We start from the raw sequence: 20383 nt of genomic DNA on the forward strand, positions 1-20383 counted from the left end.
TTCCCAGGCAAGAATACTGGCGTGGGTTGCCATTTCCTTCTCCAGGGGATCTTCCTGACCCAGAGATCAAATCCACATCTCCAGAATTGGCAGATAGAATATTTACCACTGAGCCACCTAGGAAGCCCTTCCCCAGATGTCCTCCTTTACAATTCTAAAAAGTTGAATTATGAATTTTTTGTTAAGTTATAAAATTTATTTTCCTCAATGACGTAGGACATACATAAATCTGTTAGGTAAAAAATACCTCCATTTGCTATGGAAAAAATAACCAAATCTATACAGTTTCTTACTTAGGCGGTAATTATGATTTTTATAGACAGTAAGATTGATAACAATTATTATCTGTCTGGTGTCTATGAAAAGAAAAGTGTTCTTAGGAGTGGGGCATGGATGGAGCATGTGGATATAGTACGAAAAAGCTTTGAAGAACCTGATAGAATAACTTTCCTACTCCAAAGTATCTCCTCAGAAATCCTACCACTCACTGTTGAGTCAGGACCTTAAATGAAAAGTTAGCATTACAAAAGGCAAATGTCCCTGGAAGGGTTAATTCCTTGAAAACAGAATCGGGCCTGAATACCTTTAATGTAACCCTCAGCTCTGGGAAGACAAGGATGCTAATTTATGCAGGGCATTTGTTTCAGCTGAGCACAACTGAATTAGCTCAGTAGAAGGTCTCCTTTCCTTCATTTCAATTAATCCCACAAGTTGCCATTTAGCCTCGGTCCCCAACCTTTTTGGCACCACGGATGGGTTTCACAGAAGACAGTTTTTCCGTGGCCCTGGGTGAGAGCTGATGGTTTTGGAATGATTTAAGCACATGACTTTTATCGTACACGTTATTTCTATTATTATTACATCAGCTCCAACTCAGATCAAGTATTAGATCCCAGAGGTTGGGGGCCCTTGATTGACTTAATGTATTCATTCATACAGTTAAATTTAGTGAGCACTTACTATGCATTAAGGACTAAGCAGCAAGGGTGGAATGGTCAGCGAGACAGACATCACCCAGAATAAAGAATAAAGTTAAAGAAAGCATCACAGATAATCCCACGACCAGCAATAAATATTATAAATAAGCTCCCCAGGCTCTGTCCTCAACCCACATAGACATCCCTAAACATATATACTTGGTAAAAAGTAGAAGCATATGAAGTATTCTTAATATTTAAAACAAGTCTATTAAGTGTATAACTTGTCTTCCCCACTAAATATTTTCATGTCAATATATTAATTTCTCCATCGACATTTAAGAGTTGCTTATTCATTTCATTCTCTCTGTATTTTACTAAATCGCTTTTTATTAGCCAGGAAGATTGTTGCTAGTTTTTTTTTTTTTTTAATTATAAACAAGTCTATGCTAATATCTGTGTTCTCTCAAGCACACTAAAACATTTATTTCTTATGAATAAATTCATAGCAGCCAAAATGCAAAGCCATTGGTATGAATATTTTAAGGCCTTTGTCATTTACGGCAAAATTATTCCATAGAAAGGATATATCAATTTTCATTCTCACCATCAACGCTATATATATTTCTCTATAGCCTGGGTAACAATGGGAATCTTTCTTTTTAAATCTCTGCCTTCTTATAACAAGAGATATAATTTTAATTTGCATTTCTTTAAAAATTTGCATTTGAACAATTACTTTGAAGGCTGAAAATTTTAAAATGTTATTATTGGCTATTTTTCTTTCTTGGTAACGTGTGAATTTTCTGCTCAAGGCTTTTGCCATTTTCCTTCACGTTTCCTTTCTCCTGTTTCTAACACATTAAGGATACAGTCATAGTTTTTATCTTTTTAATGTACACTTAATAACCACAAAAAGTAACCCGTATGTGTATGGGATAAAGCATATTAGTAACACGGATATTTAGGGGTTAGAGCTCTATCACTCCCACTGCGTCTACCACATACACTTTCCCTTCCCATTTAACACCAGGAGATATCTGTAATCTGGAATTTGGTCTTTATTATTCTCCTGATTTTTTAATGCACAGTTTTATTACAAACATATCATTTTTTCTAAACAGTATTTATTTTAGATTTATAAAAATAGCATCCTCTATGTAGCCTTAAAGAATCTGCTCTTCTTTTCAATATTATGACTCTACTGTCTATATGTGCTTTTGCCTATAACTTCATTTTCACTGATGAAAAAAATTGACTTTAGGGAATATGTATTTGTCTGTTCATAGATATTTGGATGGTATTCAATTTTTACAATTTAGGAACAGTGTTACTATGACCATTCTTAAACATGAGTCCTGGCATTTCTATTATAGAGCTTCTCCTATGACCTACAGACAAATTGCTTGGTCATAGGAAATCTGAATATTACATTTTATAGAATAGCGCTGAGCTATTTTCTGTACAAGGCTGTATATTGTCACCCTGCTTATTTAACTTCTATGCAGAGTACATCATGAGAAACGCTGGGCTGGAAGAAGCACAAGCTGGAATCAAGAGTGCAGGGAGAAATATCAATAACCTCAGATATGCAGATGACACCACCCTTATGGCAGAAAGTGAAGAAGAACTAAAGACTCTCACCAGCAATGTATTTCAGAATATGTTGATCAACATTATACCCAACACCTGGTACTGTCACCACACTTCTTAATTTTTCAGCCTAATGGATAAAAAATGACATTGCAAGATGGTCTTGACTTGCATTTCCTTAATCACCAATGTGTGGTTGATATGGGACATCAGAGTTATTTTTTTAGTAAACTGAAGTCTACTGACTATGTCTGGTTTGGATTATTTGTCTTTCCTTCTGATGTACAAGGTCTTTCCCTTTCCTCTGTATATTCTGTCTGCCCAGCAACTGGAGTGCAGTTGGACTGATGCTGGTGTCTGCCCAGCAACTGGAGAGCAATTGGACTGACGCAACCCCACCAACAAGCCTTGTCCGTTCCTTTCCTCCACAGCACTTCTCTGCTTGCCCATTTCTGGACACACATCTCTTGCTTTCTATTCTCAAAAACTTTGACAAGTACTAAAGAGATGTTAACCTTTGCAGCAATATTTATTTAATGTATATTTACTTAAACCTATCAGGGGATTCAGAATAGAACGAGACAGTATTAATAGTGGCACATGCATATTTTGATTTGTGACTTGGTTTTGGTTTTTTGAATAAGATTTCTTGTGAAGAAGAAATGAAAGACAAATCCTGAAACTGCCTCCAGGGTGTCAAAGCAGGTGGTGGGTGGGGGGCGGGTGGGTGGTCAGGGATGGTGTGAAGTCCCGTCATGCCTCACAGATTGCCATCAGAACCCACGGAAATCCCTGGTTTGCCAAATATTCCATCCAGCCATTCTGATAAAAGAGGTTTACTAAGCATGGGAAGGGCTTCCCACGTGTCTCAGTGATAAAGACCCCTCCCTGCCACTGCAGGAGATGTGGGTTTGATCCCTGGGTCGGGAAGATCCCGTGGAGAAGGAAATGCAACCCACTCCAGTATTCTTGCCCGGAGAATCCCATGGACAGAGGAGCCTGGCGGGCTACAGTCTGTGGGGTCGCAAAGAGTCAGACCGGACTTGGGGACTAAACAACAATGGTCAAGCATGGGGACAGTGACTGTCTTTTCAAGCACATGGCCATCATCGCGTGCTGCTTGTATAAACGTCAAGACTAATGTTCTCCTTTAGGTATCATGTTGAGTTGGTGAACTTCATAATCATTAAGCAAGTAACATCAGAGAAATTTGATATTAATAGAAGGAAAACCATCATGGTTGAGAAATGAACGTTATTGCAAACATCACAGAAATTAAATCAAACATTATTAGAGACTGTTTATAGAGACAGAGTGACCTGCAGAGCCTGCAACCCTCAGAGGAGAGGAGGGCTCTGCCTTCGCTTGTGTCCCCTGACTCTGAAGGGAGCGTGTCTGTGATAGACAGCCTCAGATACATGTGTTTCTCAAATGTGGACTCTTTGTGATAAACACACACTCTGCAGGCCATTGTTACTCATGAAAAAAGAGTCATTTCTAATACCCAAACTTGAGACTAGGATCTCCTGGAGAATTCTGAAATTTAAAGGAAAATCTTGGCAAGATGTAAACTCTGGGAAGTGAAAGCTTCCTTATGCCTAATATAGACTTTAAAGAATATGGAAAATACATGTGCGTCCAAGACCAGCCTTTACACTTAGGAAGCCATGCTCAGAAAACACAGTTGATGGAATGACAGTCTTGGGGCACCAGAGAGCTTTGCTTATGAGTGGACTGATTCTGCCAGCGGAGCGCAGGTAAGGGTGATGATTGTTACTATTTACTGAGTTCCTGCTATTCTAGGACTGTTGTAAGTAGTTTACATGGATCAGAGGATGACAATCTCATCATAGCCCTTTAAAACAACCATTATTAATATGATTTTACAGATCAGGAAGCTGAAACACAGGTTAAAAAAACGTTTTGAGGACACAGATGGGGTCTGGAAATAGCAGACTCTCTTGTCTGCCATCCTGTAGACAAGATGTACCTCTTGTACATCTCCTGTGCCGTCTGTACCATCTCCCCCAATGATCTGCACTGATCCATTTTTAATTCAACAAGATGAACTTTCCCTAATCTGTGCTTCTGTCTTGACTCTTGCCCCTACAGGAGAGGGGCAGTCTCTTAACAGTACTGCTCACAGTGTGGCATGGGATTCAGCACTACATAACGGCTACATGACTTACCGCTGTCATCAGTACCCACAAGACACAATCCTTGTCCCCAAAATGCCCCCAAACTTTTATTTTATCTAGACAGTTGTCAAGCTTATGGGCACTGGGCAAAATATCTTTACATTAAATTAAAAGATTGCATTCTCATTGGAAAATGGTCATTCCCAGCAAATACTACAATGATTTTTTTTGTTTTTAGATTTTGACAACAAATTGAAACAAAAAAAACCTCTATCTGTACAAGTTTTATACTATTAAATTTGACTCATGATACAAAAGACAGAGACCCAGGTAACCACTTTACTGAAGGCAAAGTTAACCAGGGAAGAGTTTGGTGAGGCTTGGAATCCTTACATGTGATGTAAGTAAAGCTTACATGTGATGTAACTTTCAGATCAGAGATCAGATCAGATCAGTCCCTCAGTCGTGTCCGACTCTTTGTGACCCCATGAATTGCAGCACGCCAGGCCTCCCTGTCCATCACCAACTCCCGGAGTTCACCCAGACTCACGTCCATCGAGTCAGTGATGCCATCCAGCCATCTCATCCTCTGTCGTCCCCTTCTCCTCCTGCCCCCAGTCCCTCCCAGCATCAGAGTCTTTTCCAATGAGTCAACTCTTCGCATGAGGTGGCCAAAGTACTGGAGTTTTAGCTTTAGCATCATTCCCTCCAAAGAAATCCCAGGGCTGATCTCCTTCAGAATGGACTGGTTGGATCTCCTTGCAGTCCAAGGGTCTCTCAAGAGTCTTCTCCAACACCACAGTTCAAAAGCATCAATTCTTCAGCGCTCAGCCTTCTTCTGTAGGTTGTCTCAAACAATTTTAAAAGATTTTTGGCATGTATCAGTTGATGAAGCTAAAATAAGATAAGCTGAAAGAATCTCAGATGTGGAGAACAAACAGAGGTAGATGTACAGAGGACAGAGCTGGGACAAAACCAGCTTTCAGCAAAAAGAACGTGTCATTGAAGGAAGGGTGCTGGGGCTGGAGGGGGAGTTGCTCAGATTTTCCTGTTCGAAGAGGGAGAAGCCACTAAGAATTCTGGAAGGTTAGACAAAGTCACTTAAATTTATAGCTCACAAATCCTGAAGAGAGACTGCCAGGGGCAGCAACGTGATGCTTAAGATACTAAAGAGCCGCTGATGATGAGGAGGATAAGATCACTGCGCCCGTACTCTCCCAGTGACTGGACCTGAAATACGGACTTGAAATAAGAATGACTCTTCTGGAGAATCTCACAGGCTCTGACATGACAGTGATGGGGAACCCGGCAGAACTTTGAGGGTAAGGCTTTAAAACTAAGAAGAGCAAGACGGATGTTAAAGAAGGCACATGGAGGTTATAGGAGGGGGTGGGAGTTTAATGTATAAGGAAGAGACCAAGAGAGAGCAAAAGAGGCGTAGAGAAATTCATTCAAAACACGGAAAACACTGTGGCTCCTGGCCGTGGACTTGTAGCTGCCAGAGCCAAGAGAGTCTGGCTACGATGGAAAAAAAACCCTCCCCTAAAATATCACTCATCAGTTCAAGCCAACAGAGTCACATCATGCAGAAGAAGAAAGTCACTGTGAGAACAAAATTATGTGAAAATAGCTGAATTACTAGATTTTTTTGGAGGGGGGAGATAAAAGGCGTAGTTTTTCCTTCTTCAGTGGTAGGAAGGTACGGTTACAGTAACAACACGCCACAAGCAGTTCTGGAGGCCAGAAGCCCCAAATCAAGGTGCCAGCAGGGTCTCTCCCTCCTGAAGTCTGTGGTGGGGCTCTGCCATACCTCTCCCCTAATTCTGATAGCTTGCTGGCAATCTTTTTTTTTTTTTTTTAGTTGAAAAAAGATAAGTCAACTTAATTGCTTAGTAGTTTTGAGTTCTGGTTTCTTTATATCTTGGGTTTGCAGTAAGTGGAAAATATAAAGTTTCCTTGGGGTCCAGAGAGACTTACACAGGTGGTGGGGAAGATCCCCCGGAGAAGAGCATGACAACCCACTCCAATATTCCTGCCTGGAGAATCACATGGACAGAGGAGCCTGGCAGGCTACAGTCCCCAGGGTCATAAGGAGTTGGACATGACTGAAGCAACTCTCACTTAGATAACGTCCAATAAACATTATTTTGCAAAATTCTGAGGGGTAATAGATTTCAGGTTGATAAAATTCAATTGTTGCAAAAAAAAAAAAAAGACCATAATGAATTTAAAAATAGGCTTTCACTATGTTTAGTTAGCAATTCTATCTCTCTTTTAGGGCTTCCCTGGTGGTTCAGATGGTAAAGAATCTGCCTGCAATGCAGAAGACCTGGGTTCGATCCCTGGGTTCAGTTCCTGGGTTGGGAAGATTCCCTGGAGAAGAAAATGGCAACCCACTCCAGTATTCTTGCCTGGAGAATCCCATGGACAGAGGAGCCTGGTGGGCTACAGTCCATGGGGTCTCAAAGAGTAATCAATGAAAATTATATGGAATAAAAATCTGTGTAGACAAATAGGAACAGGACTTCCCTGGTGGCCCAGTGGTTGAGAATCCACCTCCCAACGCAGGTGACGTGGGTTTGATCCCTGGTGCTGGGAAGACTCCACACACAGAGAAGCGAGGAAGCCCATGTGCCACAACGACTGAGCCCACGCTCCAGAGCAAGAAAAGTCACTGCCGTGAGAAGCACGTCCACGGCAGCAATGAGTGGCCCCTGCTCAGCGCAACTAGACAAAGTTCATTCATAGTGACGAAGACCCAATACAGACAAAAAAAAATAACTATTTTAAAGAGAAATAGGACTATATGTTATTTTCTGAGCCTAGAAACAGAGATTATTTTGCACAAGTTTGTGAGTTGGCTACATGTGGCACACTCAAGTCTCCTATTGTGCTACCTCTCCAGATGGCCCATTTATCTATTTTAAAAATATTTAGGTGGCTATATTTCAGTCATGTAGTGTGGTAGAAAGAACAAAACACTCTCCTCTACATGTAGAAGTTATCATCCAAAGAGACAGCTAATACGTTCAAGCAACAGCCACATTTGAACTGCAAAATTAGAAATACGACTGTTTTAAAAAGGAAAGATCCACTGTGTGCTAGGTTACAGCAGGGAAATTTGATTTCTTCATGGAGCTAGAAGAAAGGCAATGGAAGGAAGGTGCTCCTTGGGCTGAAATGCAAAGGCACTGATGTCTCTGATGTTCTTTCTCCTGTGGCCGCATGACCCCAAAATTCACAGTCTCCTCCCTGCATCTCTGCCTCTGGGTCCACATTTCCCATCATTACAAGGACGCCGGCGTACTGGACCAGAACCCACCCTAATGACTTCATTTTAACTCGATCATCTGAGAAGATCCTACTTCTCAGTACAGTTATATCCATTTCATAGATTCTGGAGGTAAGGAGTTCAACATCTCTTGGGGAGACATAATTCAACCTCTAACAGTCTTGTACGTTTTTCCTAGTAAATCCTAGGATGACATCTCATTGGAAGTAGAACCTGACAGGACACATGAATAAGAACCGATCGCTCTGATGGGTTTCCCAGAAAAGCCTCAGACAGACTCAGAGGTGCCGACTGCAGCACTTAACCCACGTGTGTTAAGTAAATACGAGAAGAGTGAACTCGTGAGTAATGATACATTTGGTTCCCTTCTGTACACCTTAGAGAGTCTGATTACATATCAGGACCTGGAGGCAAGGGCTGGACGGGTCCTTGCCAACCCCACGTGCCATCCAAGATGGGAAACTTAAAGCACCTTCCTCCTTTCCCTGGATCTTCTGCCATGGCTTTTCCTAGTGCCGACTCACCGTCCCATGCCCGGCACAGTCACAGGATTTGGTTTTGCAAACCTTTTCCTGTCCATTTCACTTCTAAAGTTTCTTCTGCTCCTCTCAACAGCTAGAGCATTTATTTTAAGCAGTTTATTTGACACTGTTATTTTTTCACTGAATCATTCCAGCATCCCTTCACCTATCCTTTCATTCCAATAATCTTCAACATTTTAGATGCAATGCTTCTTTTAGTAACATATGTCATAATACCTGCTTTACTATATCAACATGAGAACTATAGATAATATAGCCCACTTGCATATGTAATTTGAAAGAAGATAATATGATGCCCTGACTGCAATATCAAGAGTGAATTAAAAGAAGATCACTTATGATAAAATAATAGTTATTTCAGTGTGTAAAAATGCTCGAGCATAAAGAAATGGTAAGATGCTTGTCCCTCTAGGCAGAGCTGCAATGGATGTTTTAACTCCAAATGCAAGTTGACAGAAATGTGTGGTATTGGTGAACAAAATACCAAGAACAACACTGCCATCAGTGACACGATTTCCTGAAAAGGTGAATGACTCTTAGAAACACTCTGAAAAAAAAAAAAACCCTCAAAAAATGAAGATGAACCTCCTCTCGGTTTACACAGCAGCAGGAGACCCTGGTTCGATTCCTGGGTCAGGAGGATCTGCTGGAGATGGGATATGCTACCCACTCCAGTATTATTGTGCTTCCCTGGTGGCTCAGCTGGTAAAGAATTCACCTGCCATGCGGGAGACCTGGGTTTGATCCCTGGGTTGGGCAGATCCCCTGGAGAAGGGACAGGCTACCCACTCCAGGATTCTGGCCTGGAGAATTCCAGGGGCTATACAGTCCATGGGGTGGCAGAGTCAGACACGACCGAATGACTTTCACTTTCACTATAGACACAATAAAAGCATACAATATTTTACCATTATACTTAAAGTAGAATTACAGTTTCGCTTCAGTTAATCATAATTTCTTTGGGGGAGGGCTTTTGGTATGACTAGTGGAGACACTGGGACGCCGTGAGATATCAGGGAATTCTATCACGCGCAGTGCAGCCCTGAGCCCGTGTCCATCAAATGCTCATAGTTCTGCCAATCACTGTGACATCCAGAAGCATATCCACAAATTTCCAAAACCCTCTGCCAGACAGAACCATCGATTCGCTCACTCCATACACTCTGAAAGAGCTTCAGCAGGACCAGGTGTTCAGGTTAACAGATGCAGGGAGGAGGAAAAGCGATGAAATCAACTAGACCGCAGAACAGGACCCTTATCATAAATAAAACGCACACAGTAGGTACACAGGTGAAGGGGGATGTTACAGGCTTTAAAAAATCAAGGTCTTCGAAGGCAAAGAGCAGTCAGAGTTTTAGATCTAAATGAGTCTTGGTGACCATGACTTCCCAATAGGAGTGTAAGACAGTGTTCTAAAAACCTTTGCCCCACCTCAATATCCATTGCCATCAGGAGGTGTGACAACGAGGCTGACTTTGGTCACAGCAGGGGGAGTTCAAACCTGGTCCCACTGTTTTTGGCTGGGGCAACTTTAGGAAAGTTGGTCACCTCAGTCTTTATTTTTTAATTCTTTCCAGGTGGCAGACAGAGGTAACACATGGAGCGCACTGAATAGATGGCAGCTACTTTTAGCATCATTCTTACAGCAAAGTGGAAAACAAGCGAGCGGATGGTACCGCCTGTCTGGCACCGTTGGAGGGTCTGGTGGCCTCAAGCTCTTGGCGGTGGCCTGCAGCTCAGACGGGCTGCCAGAGTCTGTCTCTGTCTTTCCCCCCTCTCTCTCTCTCCTTTCCTCCTTCCTTGCCTCCCTCCCTCCCTCCCTATCTCCCGCCTTTCCTCCCCATCTTTCTTGCTTAAATTTTCAAGAATCATTCTCATGTTAGAGAGAACTGAAGCAGAAAAACCGAGAAGCAAAACAAAATAGGGAATTATGTCAATCCAACGACATGGCGCGAACCCCCAGAGCTGCTGTGGGAGGGCTGAGCTGCACCCTGAAGACAGCTTGGAAGGCAGCCCCTGGTGGCATGCTACTTGCCCTCAAGCCCAGCTACGTGGATGCGTATGGAGGCTAACCTCCCACCACTCAAGGTCATCCGAATGGGTTTTTGATCATTAGAAGCAAAATAACCCATCTGAAATGTATAGGAGTTGTAGATCAATGGACTCATCAAGACAGAGATTTGGAACCCATGGGAGCTCTCGTATGTCACGGCCGACTCAGCCAACTCAGAACTGCTGTGGTTCCAGTTTTCAGAGGTTCGATTTTCATGAGTTCAAAAATACTCTTTTTAAATGTCTATTTAGGGAACTTCCCTGGTGGTCGAGGAGCTAAGACTCCGAGCTCCCAATTCAGGGAGCCCAGTTTGATCCCTGGTCAGGGAACTAGACCCCACATGCTGCAAGCAAAGATCCCGCCGTGATGGAGACCAAATTTCCTGTGTGCTGCAACAAAGACCCAGTGCAGCCAAATAAATGCATATTAAAAAAAAGTCTGTTTAATTTATTTGATAAATCTAAAGGAATTCTAATATAAATTCAAAAATACCCCTTTCTTTTCCTCCATTCGTGGCCTCTTTTTGGTCTATTTTTTTTTTTTTTTTCTCCAAACATCCTCTTCTTGGAGATAATCAAAGGAATAAGCTTAGAGGAAAATTCATTCCTGCTTTTATGATCACCTCCGTGGACTGAAAGCCTATTTCTATTCAAAAACATACTTCAAGAGTTGAGATTCTCCTTTGGGCATCGCAGTTAATTTGATGAAATTGAACAATAATCTTTTTGTTTCTAATTCATGTTCACATATTCCTGATCCCCCTGGGGTAAAGTTCGACAAACAGCTCCTCGTTAGAACTATTCAGAGGATTCCACGTTCACTCACTCAGAGTCTGGGGAAATGGTACGGACATCGAGGAGATGGCACAAAGATCCCTTTATTATTGGGGAAAAGAGGCATCTCACTGAAGCAATCAATGCCTCCTCCCCTGTAAGGGACGGCCTCTGATATGATATGCACAAGGCCCGATACGAAAACTGTTCAATCACGCCAAAAGCTTAAACTCTATCCAAAACATGCAGGTGAAAGCCTTTGACATCTCTCAGCCTTAGAAATTCAGAGATACACAACCACCACCAGCAGATGAAATGGGCAAAAATTACTACTGTAACAGCTGTAACACTGGTACACCTACTCAAATTCCTCGCAAGTTTTGTTTAAATGTATTTTACTTTATTTGTATTTGGCTTGAAAATCATGAAGGCTACATACCTATGAACCATACTATTACATGCGACATACACACTAAATGCCAGCAATATATTAAGTCCCAGACACATTAAAATTAGATGCGATCCAGTGGGGTCCAGTGGGGTCACTGTGTCTGTTTAAGGACAAATATCACTTGCAGGAGGAAGAAGATAAGACTACAGAGCCAAGGATGATGGATAATACAAGTCAATGAGTTGGTTCTAGTTATCATCAATCTGCATGTATTTGAAACAGGATCAACACCTCCGGGCCCATTGTTCTTCACGTGCAATAAGAAATTCCAATCTGGCCGCACACCCTGCGTTAGACAAGCTGGGTAAACAAGGCTCCTCTGGGTTGCAGACAAGCGATAGAAATAAGACCCATTTTATGTCCCGTCATCGTTAATTCTGAGATTCACGGTCTACCTCTCCAGAGGGTTGTTTTTTTTTTTTTAAAGCAAACACCGAATTTTGTGATTTTTGACAGCACTTTCTGATCAGTAAAGAAGCGGGGGAAACAACCCTCATTTTAAGATGCTGGCGTTAAATGGAGATCACTTTGAGAGAGGCTCCGAAGCCAAAACTCTTAGTATTTTCCAGCTTACCACAACCTATAAAAAAGCACATGTGCGGCCATAAAACAGAACAAGCAGCCATGAAAGGAACATAAAGAGAGGCAGACGGACAGTGGGCCAGCGCTCACAGAGAGCCCTGGAACATTAAATTCTGAGTGTCCCTGGCACAGCGTATTGGGCTTTCCTCCCGTTGGAAGCCTTGCTTGCTGGGGACGACGCGCTTGCTGCTCACAGCAGAGAACTGAGTGGAGACATCGCACTGACTCCCTGCCTGTGGGCCCACCCTCAACCCCTCACTGATGAAAAAGGACAGCCCTCCCAGGGAAGTTGCTGAAACTGAAGAGGCTGTGAGGTCCTTCATCCTCAGGGGCTCTGTGAACCGTCCTGGGAAAGAGACACCCACAGTGCAGCGGGGGATAATCCGAGGCCTTCAGCAGCTCTCACTGCCCAGCACATCGGGAAGCACAAGCACTCTGGAGCCTCAAGATCTGGGCTTGGAATTTGGCCCCAACATTAACTAGCTGTGTAAGCGCTTTACTTTCTCTAAGCCTCATAGTCTTCATCTGTAAAATGGGACTGTGGCTCATGGCCTGGCAGCAATATTAGGGATCTATTTTAAAAGTTTAAGAATGACGTGCCTTAAATAAACGCTCAGTGGATTATCTAGGAGATGCTCAATACAGGGTAGGTTGTTCTTACTACTTATTTTAACTCTCTCTTTTATGTATTTCCTCATTTCTAAGCTTATAGAGACTCAGTGAAGTAAGAATTAAGTCATAAAGCAAAGACGAGGACATCACATGTGGAAGATGCCTTAAGTTCACTTCTCTCCTGCAAATATATATATATTTTCCTTTTTGTCAGAAGGTTCTGGGGAAGAGAATTTCTGAAAGGTGGCCACGAGATTCCCTCTGAGTTGTGCGTGGTCACAAATGGTCATCCCAATAGCCAGAGGCTCCACCACTAGCACAAACCAAGGACAGACGGGCTGCTCGCCTGAAAACAGCGCGGAGGCCAGGAGAAAATCTGAGCAGCGACATAGAGGGCCATCTCGTCCTGGGTGTTGAAAGGGTCCTGGAGAGGCTCTGATTTCACCCCTTTATAGTACAGCTCTCCTTTGTAATTTATACTCCGTCTGTATCCTGAAAAGATCGAATGTGACTTTTATAAAAGACTATCCTTTAAATAAAAATATTTTCTAGTTTATGGAAGAGAAGCTTGGGAAGGCTGAATGACTATAAAGGAGATGTTGGGTCAGGGACTTTCTCATATGTGGGAATGGGAACCTGTGTCCCCTAGGAAGACAGAGATCCAGTTCTGGCCTAGGAACCCCAGGCTGGAGAGTTACGGCGGAGGCAAGAGTGAGGAACCGGGGTAACATCAGTAGCTGCTACGGAAACTGTCCTCACTTGCTCCTGAAGTAGGAAGTTCTCCAGCTATATATAACATGGTGCTGAAAGAAGCTTGTTACAAGGCAGGAGAATTTATGTTCTGCTTGAGCTGCAGAGTCGAGGTGTGTATGGATTATGACAGCAGCGCCAGCAGGGTCCATCGTGCAGGGACAGGACCCCGTGATGGAGTCAGCACTACCGCGTTTGCTCCCTGAGTGTCCCATGGCAGCCAGCTTCTCACCAAGCGTGTGTTTTGCTACTTATCAAGACTTTATGAAATGTGCCTACCTAACTGACCTCAGTATATAAATAAAACTTCAAGTTTAATTTTAGCAAGAAACAGTTTGTGTGTAATTTTTTTTTTAACCTGACCCTTGTTTCCCGGTCTTTCTAAACCACAGGCTTTAACAAAGACAACTTCCTCTCAGAGGGCCAACTAACAGACGACATGGCAAGAGTGCCTTCTTTTAATGTTCTTCTTCTGAGCAGCTTTCATGTACTTCATCTACTACAAGAAGTAATTAAACCCGGTATTAGCCAGAGTGTGAAGCAAGCCAGCTTTGGCGTTTCAGGCCTGACCTTTCTGAACCTCGTCCTTTTTCTGCCCCTTCTCCGGACACCATTGAGTGACATCTTCCAAGATGCAATCATTCAGCACCCTCTCACCCATGTCCTCAGAAAAAACTAATTATTCATCCTCTTTTGTTGAACTGCAAACACTCTTCTTCTGAAAGCTGAATTATATGAAATCAATATTGACGAGCTTTGAAGTGGAAAACCAGGAGTTGCATGATGAGTCAACTTAGTATTGATGGCATCTTGTGCTTTTTCAGTAATTGTGAAATGAAAAGAAGAGCCTTGTGTTTACAGGTGATCTTGGGTACAATCTAGCCCAGCTTGTTCAGGGTCTAAGGAATTAGAGAAGCTAACAGTTCCTGTTAGACACAGAGCATGACTAGATGTGGGATGAGTTGATTCCTATCCCAGTGTTCTTATCTCCATAACAGGGGCCAGCAAACTTCTGTAAAAAGCGAGATAGTGGATATTTTAGGATAAGTGGGCTATATGGCTTCTATCATTGTAACATGAAAAGAACTATAGATAATATGGGGCTTCCCTGGTGGCTCAGAGGGTAAAGAATCTGCCTGCAATGGGAGACCCGAGTTTGATCCCTGGGTAGGGAAATACTCTGAAGAAGGGAATGGCAACCCACTCCAGTGTTCTTGCCTGGAGAATTCCATGGACAGAGGAGCCTGGTGGGTTATAGTCCACGGGGCTGCAGGACACATCTGAGCGACTAACATTTTCACTTTCATAGACAATATGTAAACAGATGAGTGTGGCTGTGTTCCAATAAAACTTTATTTACAAAAACAGGTGGTAGACTGGCTTTGCCCTGCAGGCTGCAGTGTGCCAAGTGCTGCTCTGTAGAATTCTAAAAATATCTGCAAACAGATGGGTGAGGGATTTGTATGTTGAGAGCCTGTTCGAGTGTTCGGGGATGCTCATCCAGCATAAAGATCTCACTGTCCTTCCATTTACTCTGCTCTGCATTCTCCTTACAATCAGCAGCCAAAGAAGGCCAACATTGCTGGCACGTGCTGGTGGGTGTATCGGGGCTGCAGCCACCCACCTGCGAGTTGTTTTCCACCTGCAAGATTAGATCACCCAGGATGGCACTAAAACTCGTAACTCCAAGGAGTCTTAACTTCTTGGCTACATCTACAAAATATACTTCTGATCTAAGGAAAGGAATGTGTTAGAATGTGTTGTCCATCAGGCTGGCTGTGCTACACAATTAGCTCCTAAGGGAAATTTTAATAGCTTTAACAATCATTTAGTCAGGCCCCTTCCTGTGTTCGTTGAAAGTAACCTCATTATGCCATTTGCATGTTGGTTGAACAGGGTTTGAACTGGCACCTGGGTCAGCTAGATAGTTCAAATACACCTTTTTTTCCCCATCTCTCTTGATAGCCAAGAAGGTATTCTGGCTGCATCTACTTTCAATTTCAACTTGAGAAGCATGGGAAAATGCTATTACGCAACTTAAAAGACTTTATTGGTCACATGCTTAGGCCAGAAATCCAAAACACAGAAGAGAATTACCATCAGGTCATGCATTCCAAGAAGGAAAATAGATCAGTAAATATCAGGCACGATAGTAGAGTGATTGCAGCCAACATTCCTGCAGTGAGAGTCTGTTCATCTGTCCATCCATTCATCCATCCACCCATCCATTCAAGCCTCCATCCATCCATCTATCCAAATACCCAGGCATCCAGAAATCCCTCTCCTATGAACTTTGAAAGCACCATACTAAGAGCTGAGGGGTCCCAGTGAGGTGGGGCAACCTTCCTGCTCCCAGTGAGCTCAGGAGGGAGAAACTAAACAGCAAAGACAACCATGTAGCAGATAAATAAGTAAATAAAAATAAATATTAAAATAATTAAAATAAAACTTGCAGCTATAGGAAGTGTAATATAAAAATTAATTGTATCACACACACACACAGAAAAATGAAAGGAGTAATTTAAAGGAGATACTTCTAAGAACAAATATTTGGAACAACACCTCAAAAAGCAGCAAAATATGAAATAACCAGCAGGCAGAGCTCTGAAGAGCTCCTGCCGAGCTGTGAACCTGAAAGAACTTAGAGAAGATGCTGCAGATGCCTGATGCAGCGCTGTTGAACCCATATGCCTTTTACGTCCCGGTGCCAAACCAGGAAAACCGTTTCCAAAAGGAGGAAGAGCTCGCTGGTTACCACAGCCTGCCTTCAAAAAGGCAGGACTATTGTTCTTTAAATCACGTAATACGGATGCTTTCTATGAATGAGTCAAATCAGTTCTTAAGAATTCTAAATTGAACTACTTTTATCTTAAAATACTGTAAACCCAACATTTTAGAGAAGATTGGAGGTAAGAAGTGGCTCAAAGACCCAAAAGTGATCAAGGACATTTAAAAAGCTCATGGGGTATGAACTGGTAGCCAAGATCCCTGGGAAGCTGAAAACAATGACAGGTTTTATCTGTACCCAGGAAATGAGTAAGATTCAAAGGAAGATCTCACAACCCGAATCAATGCTAAAACCAGGATTATCGTCAGTGATTTTTATGGCATCATCTAATTCATTGCTCATGTCCTTTATCAAATGACCAATTTCTTCAGGTATACTGATCACATCTTTGATCAACATTTCTGTTTACAATTTACCCAATAGAACTAAATACCAATGAGGTTTTGAACGGACCAAATTTTAAGATTCACCATTTATCTGGTTTCAAGTCACCTTTCTGCTGATAGAACCAAAGGTACAGTTCTAGATCCAGAGGAACCGGCACCCAACGAAATGAGAACGCAGCCTGGATATGAACCACCCTGCTTTCAATCAACCAAGAGAAAAGAGAGAAGACTGCAGCGGTACTTACTTGCAGGTGAGGGGGTGCTGCACCCGCTCGGAGGCGGCGGGCCGTGGAGGCCGTGGAGCGGGGGCAGGGGAAGTCCGCCGATGACGGGCGGGAAGAGCAGCGGGTAGGGCGCGGCGGGATAGTGAGCCATGTGGCCGCTCACCGCCGGGACGTGGCACGCGGGGCTTCTGGTCGTCATGTTCCGCCTTCACGGGATGAGAGGCGCTCGGAGGCAGGGACGCATCACTCCAGGCCTGGCACCAAAGTGGGGTACGTCAGTTCGGAGCGAGAGTGGAATCTGAGCTGTGATCTGGGCCAAAGTCAAGAAGGTTCAGCAGATGACCTTGCTTCCTTCCAGCACGTTTTCTCTGCCCTTCATTTTGCCGCGCTGATGACAGGAAGGATGGCTCTTCGTTCAGCTTCTCAGCTGAAGGCTGGCAAATGCTATCACTTAAAAAGTCCAGAGCTGCTAATCCTGTAAGGAAAAAAAAATATGTATACCACACAGGTCAAAAGTATTAGCTTCTTTATTGTTATTACATGAAAAATCTCTACTATTAATCTGGGACTCCTAATTCCCAGTTGTTCCCCTATACTCACTGCCTTAATTTTCTTAAATTCTCAAATTCTAATGTAGAATAAAACTTCTACACAATTTCAAACTAACCCTTACTGTCTGATATTAAATAATCCCCCTCACCTAACCCTATCTTTCCCCATATTCCTCCCCACCCCCACTTCACTTCACTTTTCTGCAGGATACTTAAGCAGCTCCATCCATTATGTGGGGGAGTGTTTGCTTATATCTCCTCCATTAGAATGCATTCACTAGGAGGGCAGAGTTTTTCTCCGTTTTGTTAAAAGCTATGCTTTAAGCTGCCATAAGAGTTACCTAACACACAATAGACTCTCAAAGAGTATTTGTTGACTGACTCACTGAATGAATTTTGTTTCTTACTTCTTTTAGATAAATTTATTGTTTAATGTTGTTCTGATCTGTGTGCTTTCAAGACCTTCGACTTCCAACTTTGGATTTTACGTAGCCATTTGGAATGACCTACTCAGCAAGATAAATATCATGGCGAGGGAAAATTATAACCTAGCAAAAGTACGGAAGAGACACAACCATTAAAGATCCGTGAAATAGTTTGATATCAGTTCCTCACTGTAAACTTTCCTGTAAGAGCGCCATCCGTCCATTGGTCTGCACAACCATCAAATCCATTTGTCTGCGTTCACTCCTCCATCCATCCATCCAGTCCTCACTTGCCATTATGTGCCAGTTGCCAGTGGAGGCACTAGAGTGCACAGCATGATCAAGTGCTGCTGCACTTCTAGTTCTCATGAAGTTTCTAATTTTAACAGCTCCTAACTGAGGTCGTAATGCTAAGGGCATTCAATCGCCCTGTTCCCCATGAAGGACACTCCAAGGACACACAGCACTCAGAATTCCTTGATACAGAAATAGATTCTAGGGTGGGCTGACAGTGGACTTCATAGGCTCCCTTGGGCCCTAATGACCAGTATTCGCTAAAATTCCCAAACTCCTGTGCCTTGTGAATGGCAAGCCCTGAAGGTCAACCATCTGGCATGAAATAAGAACAGGATCTCAAGGCCAGCACAAAGTGGTGGCGAAGAGCATGATTTCAGAGCAAGACCGCCAAGGACAGTCATGGCTCTGTCCCCTTGGACAATTATCTTGCCCATCAATAGGTCAGTTTTTATTGTAAAATGGGGGTAATAGCAGAATTGGCTTCAGAGGGGTGTTGTGAGGATGAAATGAAGTAATGAGGTAATTCCAAAAGAAAACCAGTTCCTGGTGCAGTGAACACCAGGTAAATGATAAACTTCTGGCAATGTTTGCCTTTCTTGTCTGTGTCACCATCAAATAATACGATTCTGAGAACAAGCTTGCTGGAATGAACTGTGGCTTTGAGGTTAGGGCAGGGAGGAGACCATATCACAATGTTACCCAGGACCCTATGGGCCTTCCCAGGACAGACCTCTCCCCCATATCCTCTGCTACAGCTCCTCTCTAAGGTACCTGGGTAACAGTATCTCATGCATATTTCCTGAGTTTTTCAGATACCAAAGTGAAGTGAAAGTTGCTCAGTCATGCCCGTCTCTTTGCAACCCCGTGGACTTACACAGTCCATGAAATTCTCCAGGCCAGAACACTGGAGTGGGTAGCCTTTCTCTTCTCCAGGGCATATTCCCAACCCAGGGATCAAACCCAGGTCTCCTGCACTGCAGGCGGATTCTTTACCAACTGAGCCATCAGGAAAGCATGGACATCTGAGCTGAGCCATCAGCTATCAAGAAAGCCTAGATGCTAAAACTATCACCAAAGGGAAGAAATGAACTACCTGATGATCATGAGCACGTAGCCCCCAGACCTGCTGACTCCCAAAGACTGATCATCAACCAATCAGGGAATTGTGGTTGAGCTGATCACATACCCTGAGACATCCCTTCCTCTCCTGGCCTTTAAAAATGCTTTGCTGAAATCTTCTGAGGAGTTCAGGGTGTTTGGGGCAAGAGTCATATGTTTTCCTTGCTCAATCCTGCGGTAAACCTTTCTCTGCTCCAAACTTCAGGTTTGCTTGGCTTCACTATGCATCAGACACATGAACTTAGGTTCAGTAACAACATAAGTCCTGAGCAAAGAACATTAGGACTAAAATTTCAGTCATGGAAGTAAGGGAGTAAAGGTGAAATGTGAGGAAAGCTGAGAACAAAGACTCATAAGGCTTACTTACTGACTTCCCAGGTTGGTTTCTGCACACCCTGAAATGTTTTGATCTATAATAACTTCCATTTATCTGTTGACCACATGTCAGGCGCTCCACTTATGAGCTGTAAGTTCTAGCCCATAGAACAGCCCTAGGAGGCAGTTGTTATGACCCATATTTTCCAGATAAGAAAACTAAGTCTCAGCGAGTTCAGATGACTTCGCCCGAAGGTCACAGAACCAGCCTGTGGCTGATAGAGATTCTGCACCCAGATCTGCGGGTTCAACCCTCTCTGCAGTTTCTCCTCAGCCATTCTGTGCTTTCTTATACTGAGTGCCTGCACTGTGCTAATTGCCCCTACAGAACAAAAAGTCCACGTGCAGCTGCGATGGGAGCGGCTGTCCTCACTCAGATGACCTTCTCTCTGGGGCCTTCATCCCTGGACTGTTAACATGAAACATGAACATCATCCCCAGGGAGACCACGGGGGCCCAGGCTCCCCCGGGGCTCCCCTGAGCCTTGCAAAGGAGATGATATCCCTGGCTGACTT

General features: G+C 43.2%; 1 protein-coding gene across 7 annotated transcripts in view; it reads right to left on the reverse strand.

The window, feature by feature from the left end:
- RARB (retinoic acid receptor beta) overlaps nt 1-20383 on the reverse strand; it is a 592139-nt gene that overhangs the window by 430226 nt on the left and 141530 nt on the right. For 6 of the 7 annotated variants that reach the window (XM_086380780.1, XM_086380789.1, XM_086380787.1 and 3 more), the window contains exon 2: nt 17123-17576. In XM_086380780.1, coding sequence (XP_086236906.1) covers nt 17123-17300 — 178 coding nt within the window. In that variant the 5' untranslated portion in view covers nt 17301-17576. Of the gene's footprint in view, nt 1-17122; nt 17577-20383 lie in introns of those variants that run through there. The other variant, XM_086380794.1, reaches the window with a different exon arrangement.

This window comes from Bos grunniens, chromosome 27, assembly GCF_055505025.1.
Source record: "Bos grunniens cultivar Pamir isolate PY7600 chromosome 27, Bosgru_T2T1.0, whole genome shotgun sequence".
In the NCBI taxonomy this organism is placed as follows: Eukaryota; Metazoa; Chordata; class Mammalia; order Artiodactyla; family Bovidae; genus Bos; species Bos grunniens.